At 33.0% G+C, this 12,354-nt stretch overlaps 1 protein-coding gene across 2 annotated transcripts in view; it reads left to right on the top strand.

Annotated features, from left to right (window-relative positions):
- The window catches only part of homer (protein), a 104,704-nt gene that overhangs the window by 23,330 nt on the left and 69,020 nt on the right, over positions 1 to 12,354 (top strand). For both annotated transcript variants that reach the window (XM_074186269.1, XM_074186268.1), the window contains exon 4: positions 10,786 to 10,996. In XM_074186269.1, coding sequence (XP_074042370.1) covers positions 10,786 to 10,996 — 211 coding nt within the window. The remainder of the gene's footprint in view (positions 1 to 10,785; positions 10,997 to 12,354) is intronic.

Here is a 12,354-nt window from a genome sequence, read left to right as displayed (position 1 = left end):
ATGTGATTGATAAATGAAAAAATGTCTACATATATAATGAGTGATCTTTTTGGCAACACTGTTTTTGACAGATCACGCGTGAAACGTGTCGTGTGTCATTGTCAAACTTGTTCAGTTTTTAACCATAGATCGACTTACGAATGAACAACGCTTGCAAATTATTGAATTTTATTATCAAAATTCATGCTCGATGAAGAAAGTGCATCGTGCACTTCTTCCAATTTATAGGCTGTTTCGTCGGCCTACTGAGGGAGCTATTCGGTAGCTTTTGACTAAATTTTGAACCCAGTTTACATTATTGGACATTAAACCACCAACACGCATACGTAGAGTGAGGACCGAAGAAAATATTGCGGCTATATCCGCCAGTGTTCTTGATGACCGTGAAATGTCGATTCGCCGCCGTTCGCAGCAATTAGACCTCTGTTACTCCACTACGTGGAAAATTTGCGAAAGGATTTGGGTGTTAAACCTTAGAAGATACAGCTGGTGCAAGAATTAAAGCCACACGACCTCCCACAACGTCTAACTGGCAAAGTTGGAGGAAGATCCACATTTTTATCAAAAAATTGTGTTCAGCGATGAGGCTCATTTCTGGTTGAATGGATACGTTGACAAGCAAAATGGCCGCATCTGGAGTGAAGACCAGCCACAAACATTGCAAGAGCTACCGATGTTTCAACACAACGGTGCCACCTGCCACACGGCACGCGAAACAATGGCCCAATTAAGAGCCGCCTTCGGTGAACAGTTTATCTCACGTTTGGGTCCCGTCAGTTGACCGCCTAGATCGTGTGATTTAACGCCTTGGGATTATTTTTCATGGGGTCATGTTAAGGCTCATGTTTACAGGGATAAACCAGCAATGACTGACGCTGTGGAAGCCAATATTGAAGCCTTTATACGTGAGATACCGGTCGATATGTTAGAGAGAGTGTGCCAAAATTGCATGAAATCATCTTCAAACATTAAATTCTATTGGTTGTTCTATCGATTCCAATAAAGATTTCATCAATTTTCTCAAATTTTTTGTGTTATGAAAATCAAATCCTATAACTCCTATATATATATATATATATATATATATATATATATATATATATATATATATATATATATATATATATATATAACAGAATAATTAGTGACTGGATTAACTATTAACAAAATAGATAATATTACAGCTAAATCATTAATGATATACAATTCCATAGCATCACGTTTTTATTCGTTACTTAAAGTTCATAAACCTACTTTATCCATGCGACCAATTGTATCTTCCATTGATGCACCTAACTCAAAACTTTGTAAATTTCTAACGAATATTTTAACAACTTCCTATAAAACAGACAATCCTTATTATATTAAAGATTCTTTTTCATTTAGTGAATTTATAAATAATTTTCAGCTTCCTCAAAATTATGTTTTGATAAGCCTAGATGTTGTTTCACTTTTCACAAACCTACCGTTAAAAGTAGTGAAACAAACTTTGAACAAAAATTGGTCTAACATTGAAGAACATTGTGAATTAGACAAAATTACATTCATGAATATTTTAGATTTTATTTTTGATTCAACATATTTTATATTTGAAGACAAATTTTATAAACAAATATTTGGCACACCTATGGGTTCCACCATTTCACCAATTTTATCGAGTTTTGTTTTAGATGAGCTTATTGATGAATGTATTCAAAAATTATCTTTCCGTATTCCATTCATCAAACGTTTTGTAGATGATTTGATTCTGACCATACCTGCAGATGGAAAAGAAGAAATTTTGAACGTATTTAATTCATATGATCTCAATATCCAATTCACTATTGAAGAGGAAATAAACAACTCTATTCCTTTTCTCGATATGAAGTTATTGAGATCAGAACAAAATATTATCATCACTGAATGGTACAGAAAACCAACATCAAGTAATAGATTTATTAATTACCATTCCTATCATCCAAATAAAATGAAAATCAATTTAATAAAATCATTAAAAAACTGAATCATCAAAATTACCCATCCCGATTTACGAAACCAAAGTTTGTCTAATTTCAGTAAAATTCTGATCCAAAATTCTTATCCTAAATCTTTAGTAAACGGAATTTTATTTTGTGAAAGAACAAACTTTCAAAATAATAATGAAGAAGTTGAACATAACAACGTTATACCTTCATTCATATATAAATCACTCCCATATATTCAAGAATTGACACCAAAATTAATTAATGTATTCCGAAATAATAACCTCAAAATATCTAAAACAAATGTCACTTCTATATCTAAATTATACAGTAAAGTAAAAGCTCCAATTTCAAATAAACAAAAATCTAATTCAGTATACAAAATTTCTTGTATGGATTGCTCTAAAACATATATAGGACAAACATCTAGACCTCTAAGTAGTCGCATCACTTCCCATAAGAGCGACTGTAGACGAAATGTTAATTCTTGTACATTAACAGAACATGTTAATTCAGAGGATCATAAAATGAATTTTGAAAATACAAATATTTTAGATAGAGAAATCAATGCAACTAAAAGAATATTTTTGGAAATGATACATATTAATAACGAAGAACATTCAATGAAGAAACGAACTGCTATTGACAGTCTCAGCAAAATTTACACGTACCTACTGAAATATGATAAAGAAAATAAAAGATCTAGATCTATATATATATATATATATATATATATATATATATATATATATATATATATATATATATATATGATGTGTTGTTTTTCCGGGTGTTCATCCGTTGTGTACTATTCGATAGTCGACGTTTCGCCACAATCTCAGATGGCATTATCAAAACGAGTTACTGCTTCGCTTCGAGAGGTGTAATTCGAAGCGAAGCAGTAACTCGTCTTGATAATGCCATCTGAGATGATGGCGAAACGTCGACTATCGAATAGTACACAACGGATGAACACCCGGAAAAACAACACATCATATTCTACCATCCGTGAAAACCTACATTGTATATATATATATATATATATATATATATATATATATATATATATATATATATATATATATATATATATATATATATATATATATATATATATATATATATATATACAGGGTGTGACTGAATAAGTGTAAAACATTTAAGAAGGTGATTCCTCATCGAAAAAAAGATAGGATCTTTCATATAAAGAAACTTCATTGGAGCAACCCTTTTTAAGATACAGCCCCTTAAAGGGAGTACATAAAAAGAGTTACTGCTTCGCTTCGAGAGGTGTAACTCGAAGCGAAGCAGTAACTCGTCTTGATAATGCCATCTGAGATGATGGCGAAACGTCGACTATCGAATAGTACACAACGGATGAACACCCGGAAAAACGACACATCATATTCTACCATCCGTGAAAACCTACATTGTAATATATATATATATATATATATATATATATATATATATATATATACAGGGTGTGACTGAATAAGTGTAAAACATTTAAGAAGGTGATTCCTCATCGAAAAAAAGATAGGATCTTTCATATAAAGAAACTTCATTGGAGCATCCCTTTTTAAGATACAGCCCCTTGAAGGGAGTACATAAAAGTTGTATAACACATTTTTTCACGAGCACTGAAAAAGTTACAATATTGAAATTAACCTGACGTTTTGTACTACCAAAAAGACACTTACCCAGTAATTTATTTGGTTTACCCCATGATTGTAACCCCTAAAATCTATTTCTAATGTAACTTTTTGTCTTATTATTTGTTTACCATTTAAAAATTTATTTCCGATAGCCTGTTTCATTCTAAACAAAAAATGTCTCTTGGGTTTTTTGCCCAAAATAAACCAGTTCGCAGCAAAAAATTATTTTACGAACAACTACAGAGATACATCGTCATAAATGCGAACTGAATTTATTGTTATTTTGTAGTTAGTACCTGCATTAAACGATTGAAGGGTAATAAACAAATAGCTATTTGTATAACAAGGGAGGAAAGTGTTACTTTTCCTCCCTCCTCAAGGGAGGAAAACTCACTTTACCCCCATGTTATACATATGGTTTTTCCGCCTCCCTCAAATTTTTAAATAATTTATTTATGAAACTACCAAAAAATAATTTATTTATGAAACTACCAAAAAACAATTTATTTATGAAACTTACAAACAAAATTTATTAAAGAACTAAAACTGAGAAGTAGGTACAGCATACTTGCATCCTACATATTTTTAATTTCTGCTAGAGTAATTAGCAGAAGTTATTTGAATACCACTAGAACTGAGAACTGGATCCAACGCAGTTTTCGTGATATTTTCACTAAATATATTATTATACAGCTGGTATCCCTCGGAAATACTCGTACTTGGCTGATTACAATTAGTTTCATTAACTTTAGTGACTCCCATAATTAGGTTCGAAATTTTTTGCTTTTTTGCAAGATATTGCTGCACATATCCTTCAGCGATATTTGTAGACTTCCAACCTCCGTGTTGCTTTAAAGTAAGAATGTCTCCTCCAGAATTTGCAAGTAAACTTGCCGAGGTTCTTCTGAAACTATGCCCGGTATAATTTATAGCATTAGGCAGTTTTAAAAATTCTGCAATTTTTGTAGGAATTTTAGCTATAGTATTTTTCCCAACCATTTGGTTGATACATTTTCCTGCTCTATAGCAGACAAATAAGCGTGTCTGATCTATTTTAGGGCGTAACGATATATATTTTCTATAAATATCAATATAATTAGGGCCATTCCCCAGTGAAGCATTGATTACAAACGTTCTCTGAATATTTGTTTTAGAATTTGGTATATTTACTATTAATATTGAACCTTTATCTTCAATATCTGTAGTGGCCATTTTAAGGAGCTCGTCACACCTGCATGCTCCTGAAATTCCAAAAATGCGGAGAACGTACAAAACAAAGAAAAATAATTTCAAAAAAAGAAAAAAAACTGTCGACGCTGGAATCCGAACCAAAAACTACAAGGCCGTCATGAATAATGAGCGGTGCACCAACTCACTGCGCTACTGAGCCTAATAAAAATTTATTTAGTTCCTCTCTTAAGAAGGTTTTTGCCTTATTAGGTTTTACCTTTTCAAGAAAGCAATTAATTTTGGGTATTCAATATCCATATTTTCTTTTATTTGAAGCATTGAAGTGTATTTGCTAATATCGAAAAATATCCCAACATAACATTTTCTGAGTAAATACGTATATGCTTTTCTTCGGTCCATCGCTTGAAATGTAAATATTGTTTTTCGTATTTATCTTTAGATTTTTGGGGCAATAAAGATTGTACCGTTACATTAACTTGTTCCAAAATATCCGGTGGTGTATTATTTATATCTTCAAAATCGCTTGAATCATTCATTTTTAAAATATTCTTAATATTTACAGATATACCTATTATGTATGGTGAATCACACTTTGAAACTGTCAAACGACCATAGCATGCTATAAAATTTGTCATAAATTCGAAAACCGGATGGATCTATGAATCTAACAAATTATCAATGAAAAAATCGTTAAATTATAATACCTACTAATTTATACCATATTGCAAAATACAGGTTGTTCTATAAATAAACGGTAAACTTCATATTTATATAATAGAATATAGTTTAGGTTGTCAATGCCGTATAAATTATTTCATTGATTATTTACAATGACGTCACTTTTACTTTTCCTCCCTAGTGAGGAAAAATACGACTTTGCTCCCTACAATGAGGCCAGGAAATGTATACTTTGGATAGAGGTAGGCGGAAAACTAATTTATTAATAACAAAACACACAACATGTAGAAATCATAGTAAATGTTCAATATGTCTAACTTCAGACATTACGCATGCGTCTAGACGTCGACGCATTGAGCCACGTATTCGCTCAAATATTCCTGGAGTCTCTCTGATTACCCTGCACGCATCGATGATACGGATTCTTAAGTTCTCTACAACTCCGAGCCACACGTTAAGAGAAAACTGTTCTTGATGGTTAGTTTCGACAATGGCGTGAGGGTTTTCATCAGCCCATATGGTGTTATTTTGAAAATTAATAATCTTGTCCCGAGAAAAACTACATTCGTCTGTGAATTCTACAGTCTTCAGAAAGTCACAATTTCTTCTAATAATTTCCAGCATCCAATTGCAAAATTCAAGAAGGTTCGGAAAGTCTCGCGGTAACAGTGCCTGTACTCGTTGCAGATGGTAAGGGTATAAGAGTTGTTTCTTTAAAATTCGAAATACCGTCATATGATCAACATTTAGCTGGAAAGCAATCTCTCTAGTACGGGTAGTAGGTTGTTCTTCAATCAAATTAAGTACTGCTTCCTCAAGCTGTGGTGTTCGTACTTCTCGATGGCGACCACAATCCTGCGTTCTTTTGTCGAATGAACCATATTCTCGTAATCGTTGATGAAGTCGAGTAAATATTCTATGTGAAGGATGCTGCCGTTGAGGATAAATTTCAGCATGTTCTCTAGAAGCTTCTTACCCATTCCCCTGCGACAGACCGTAAACGTAATGCATATTAGCCATTTCCTCATTTGTGTATGCTAGTTTAATAACAAGTGAATTATTAAAGTAACAAATTAAGAACAGAACAACAACACACAATTAGTATTGATTCAATTTCGAAAATTCACAAACTGACAGCGTCATACCAATTTAATTGTCACTATATATATATATATATATATATATATATATATATATATATATATATATATATATATATATATATATATATATGCAATGCATTTCTTTGAGCTCCCCCCAATTATTTTTTGAACGGGTCAACTCAAAAAATTGAAATTTGGGATAATGAAATTAATGCATGAATACTTTATTTTGAACTGAAATTGACAGATGAAACTTTCAAGATGGCGACTGGGCGCAATCTGGGGAAAAAATTAAATGTAAAGGGGGGTCTGGTGACACATCTTTTTGAAACTCCTGACAATATCTTCAACTAGTATAAAGTGACGGAACTCGCCTTAGCTCGCACAAGTTTCTGTTTCTTTTCTGTTTCTGAGGGTTGTTGTTCGTAGGGGTGCAACAGCTGGTTAACGGAAAAACAGATTTTCAAATAGTTTTTTAAAAAAATACTTTCTGACTTGTCTGGAGTAATGTGGTGGTGCTCTATCTTGTTGGAATACAATATCCACATTAAATTGATTAGAATTCGACTATTTCATTGATGAGAGGGTCAACAGTAGTTTCCAACATATTTAAATACAGTTCCCCTGTTAAATTTTTATCAATAAATAGGGTTCCTACAATATAGTTTCCCAATATTCCTGCCCAAACGTTAATTTTTTACCGGAAAACGTGAGGGTTGGTGGTCACTCCAATAAAGGCAATTTTGTCTGTGAACATTGACGTTTGAAAAAATTGTACATTCGTCACTAAAACAAATATTGTGGAGATATGTAGGATACCGTGCATTGGTTTCCCTCATGATTTCGCAGAATTCTGTTCTTCGATCAGGGTCATCTTCAGTTAATTGGTGTACCATTTTAATTTTGAATGGATGATACCTATTCCTCTTCAAAAGTCTCCACACAGTAGAAGGAGACACCTCACAAACATTTGCGACGGAATAAGTAGACTGTTGAGGATTTACTACGATCTCACCAATAATTTGCAATTTGCACTAGCTGTTCTTTCGGAATGGACGGATGACCTGGAGGCATTTTGTTATGTATACTACCGGTAGTTGTGAATTTGGATACAAGTTCCCTCAAATATTTTTTACAGATAGGACGATTCGGAAAACGTTCATTGAAATTTTTTTCAGTCTCGTGAAAGTTACGCGTCGCACCGTTAATAAAAATTGCTTCAATTTTTTCTTCCAATGGACGAGAATTGACCATTTTAGAGATTGTTGACGTGGTACTTTTCTACTATTATGAGTGAAAACTAAATGAGAATATTTTAACTGAACAATGATGTTCAAAGTCGTACATTTTTCGATATTTTTGTCGTTTTTATAAACAAAAAATAACTTAACAAACCTTATCGGGTTGTTGAAATTGCCTTATAGCAGATAGAAATGAATATTTCTAGAAATATCGACATCAATGTGTTTGTCTTTAGGAAATTATTAAATGTTCCGCCATTTTGTAGTAGGTGAAGATATTGACTTAATATTCTAGGTTTGTGAAGTATTCGTCAGGAGCTTCAAAATGATGTGTCACAAGATTTCCATTTTCCTTAATTTTTTTCCATATGGCGCCCAGTCGCCATCGTGAAAGTTTAATCTGTCAATTTCACTTTAAACTAAAGTATTCATGCATTAATTTCATTATACCAAATTTCATCCCTTTTTTTGTATCAGATGGAGTAGTAGAAAGCCAAAAACTTTCTTTCCCAAAAAAACCAAATTTTAATTTTTAAGTTGACCCGTTCAAAAAATAGAAGGGGGGACATTAAATAAATGCACTGTATAAATACATATACATGTATTTGTCAACTGAACAGAAAGAATACAAATAATTCTAAACTGACATGGTTTGTAGAGAGGTACGTTTTTGCCTTGATTAGCATGTTTTTTTCGTTTGATTTGCTCATTTTTACCAATCTGTGATAACGTGAAAATATTTTGTTTCTGAAAAAAGAAGGGTTTTTTGATATTATGATGGGATCTGAGTCATTCATAAATTTGCACAGTCTATAGAGAGGTGCTTTTTTTGCCAAGATTAGTGTACGCTTTAGGGAGAGCTGTGATTCTTATTAGATTGCCAGTAACTTAATTTTCCTAAGAAATACGAGGAGTCGATTTCATTATTAAGTAATTTGTACATAAATACTGCAGAAGCAATTTCTTGCCTGTGCTCTAGTTTGACGAAATTAAATTCTCTCAAAAGTGTCACGTAAGGTATATCAAAGCAGTACACTTCAGTTTTTTTTCAAACAGATTTTTTTTCTGAACCTTTTCAATTCCATTTTTATTTTACGTAGTACGGTGACCAAACGATAGAGGCGTATTCTCGTATGCTCCTGACATACGTGTTGTATACCATTATCAACGTTTTCATATACCAAATCATCTAAAAGAACAATTCGTTCTTCTAATTTATTGTAGAAGACATTAATAGGGGGCAAGAAAGCTTCATCAAATCTATCGAAGGAATCAATGTGATCATAAGGCATGACCATCTTTTTGGTAATTCAACCAAGTCTTCAAATAACTCAGAGAACTGAACCTTTACATTAGGAAACTTTGTCAATTATGATGCTAACATGAGATGAATTCATAAAGCGGAAAGAATCGATGAATCGAAACTGCGCTGATGTCTCATCCATATGATTCGTGAAGGAGATGTACTTTTCTTTTGTGATGGGGAGCAGGTCAGTCGTAGAATGTGTATAAAAGTCACTCAAATTGTGGAAGACTACAGGAACTACATGGCTATCTTTGTAGTTTATATTGCACCCTTCGTGTGAAGCCACGGGGCCACGATATTTATTACATGGTATGAGATGGGTATGGTCGCGTTCGAAACTCAACTTGTTGCTTTACTGTTATATCGATATCGTATGGACACCAAAACACTGTAGCCATATCTTCAGCTAGTTGACCCATCTCATCAGCGAACCATTGCATAGTCTTCTCTACGATATGCCCTAAAGAAGGGTAGAGTGTCATCGTATGAGTACTTAAAGTAGTAACCCTCAGCTGTCGGAATATGATGTTAAGGTTTTTTAGGATCATTAGTGGGCTTCAACGGATTCCAAGTCGAAAAAAGGAGCCTTTTCTTTATTTTTATGTTTTTTGAACTCGAGAATATTGTTACCCTCCTCAGGCATCTTGATGGCTGTTTCATTGATTCTGTGGTAATCCTCAGTATGTTTCTGTAGTTTTTTTTTGGGATCAAAAGTACTGTAGGCAGCGATCACAAAAGTACTTTTGGCCATATTCTTTATTCAATTACTTCGATAGGAGCCTTGATAAGTTCTTTATCCATACGTAGTGATAGCGAACACGAGTATCAGATTCATCATAATTGTATTTTGAATCAGCAGTAATTTCACATGTTTATCTTTCTTATCCTTCGTGAGGTATGTAGGTAGGTTTCACATTTATTTTGAAACATGTAAACATTGATGGAAATATCATTTAGTTTTTCAAATCTTGGAATCTGCTTTGAAGTCATCGGCCACTGTATACTCTTCAATTTCAGAAAGCTTGGATACTGAGGATATGATGAATTACGATCAGCATTTTTCTGAACATGATAAAGTGCTGATAAAGCACTTAAAACTGCTCTTTGTTTTAATCTTCCTCTTTGAAGATGGTGATCTAAACACGTGTCGAGGTGTTAAAAATAACGATTTGGTGTTGGGAAAAAACTCCAGTAATATTCAAAAATATACCGGCCGATACCGCCACAACCGCTATGTTCCTGCATTTTGAATCTGTAATATCTTCGAACATATTCATTTGAATTACATGCTGTAAAATAATAAATGAGCCATCTACAAAAAACTTTTCTAATGAGCCATCTACAAAAAACTTTTCAATTGTTGAAGTATTTAAAACGCAAGTGATGAACTTTCCTTCTAGATAAGGCTTTAATTTATTTTTTCTTTGACATTTTCTGTACAGACGTAGTGGATATGGCCGAATTATGAGCAATTTCCCTCAGGGATACTTCTTTCTTCTCAGTTTTTTCTTTTCCACAAATCCTAACTACTTAACCGCCCTTGTAGGGCCTACCGTTTCCGAGATAGCAATAGTGGTATTAGATAAAAAAACGGCTTGTATGTCAACTTCTGAACTATCATATTTATTTTTACTTGTTTTCTTGAAGGTAACCCATCTGCCTCCATGACGACCAACGCAAAGTTGGATGAAGACATTCCTCATCCTCGTAGCCATTCTATTTCTGGAATGCAGAGTAATGAGAGCCCTAGTCATCAAATGAAGATGGAAAAATCTTCTTACATAGGATCCAACACAAATCCTATCGACATGCAACTGAAATATGAAAACGATAGACTGAAACTCGCTTTGGCTCAAAGGTTAGTGGAATGAATTATTTTTATTTATTTTCTTAACCAAATTTTTATTTACATATTTCTAAGACATTTAGTATACAGTATAGTATATTTTGTTTATCTTGATTTTTAGTTACTGTGTTCTGAAATGGGAGTAATAGATCAAATTATATAGGTTGTTTCAATGAAATTTTATTGATATTAAAACATGACAGTTCAACGGGGGTCTAGCGTTCCCCATTGCGGGAAACGCAATGAGGAACGTATATAGGGTGTTTCAAATTACATCGTTCAAAAAAATATGGCCGCGTGTGTTATGCCATTGAAATATATATGTATTTATATATCGAGAAAGGTTAATGGAGTCATGCTGCTGGAAAATAATTCCATGAAAATCAAAATATAAATAAATGAGTACCATTTGGGTCATTCCCATATTGATTTCAATTTAAGAGCAACCGGTAGACAGCTGTTTCAGCCTTTTGGGCATCGTCAGCACCGGGCAGGTACTGACGATGCTTCCATCCAATTATGTCTCGCTTGCGTTTTCGCAGTTATTTTTATTCACATATTGTGGCTCTTAAATTGAAATCAATATGGGAATGATCAAAATAGTACTTATCTATTTATATTTTGTATTAAAATAATATACAGTGTGACCCATTTTTAATGGAAACACTCCCCTAAAATTTGAAGTTGTGAACCGAATTCAATATTTTTTTTTGAAATGTCAAGTACTAAAAGGTCTACCTTGGGATAAAATTTGAAATGTTTATTGAAGTTTCAGGGCATACTACGATATTTTTTCTTAGTCGAAAATCGGGATTTTTTATTAGCGATGTTTTTATTGAAAAAAATCACTACGCCACTGGATTCAGAGTGCCTCTAAACAGGTGTGACCAAAATTGCATGAAAAAATATTCATTATTAACAGAGTTATGACAACTCAAAAATTCGAAAACTCACACAGCTAACAGTTACAAAAAACACCCTATATTAACAGATATAGCCATGAGAATATTTTTTTTATGATTTCAACAATAAAGTCCCGCCAGATGAAAAAAAAACAAATAGCGTAAATATTTTTAATGAAAATAACGGAATTACATTCAAGTTTTCACGCAATTTAACTAAAACTAAGACCTAATATTTCAATTTAAATCTTATTTGCCATGGAAATGATATTACAGTTTGACACTTGTGAAAGATTTAAGTGTACTATTGTCAACAATATTCACCTTACAGTTCTTCGAATTATTTTGTGTCATGGCTGCAAGATTGAGCGTAAGGAAAAAAATTGAAATTGTACGCTTTTCGGGAGATAACGTTAGAAGTGCTAGAGAGGTTTGTAGATTATTTAAAGAGAGACATCCAGATCGTCC

The sequence above is a fragment of the Leptinotarsa decemlineata genome, unplaced genomic scaffold, assembly GCF_025532065.1.
Source record: "Leptinotarsa decemlineata unplaced genomic scaffold, Ldec_3_MD MMD2_tig00078422_RagTag_RagTag, whole genome shotgun sequence".
Lineage (NCBI taxonomy): Eukaryota > Metazoa > Arthropoda > Insecta > Coleoptera > Chrysomelidae > Leptinotarsa > Leptinotarsa decemlineata.
Note: the sequence above shows the minus strand (reverse complement) of the source record. Positions and strands in the feature narration are given on the sequence as shown.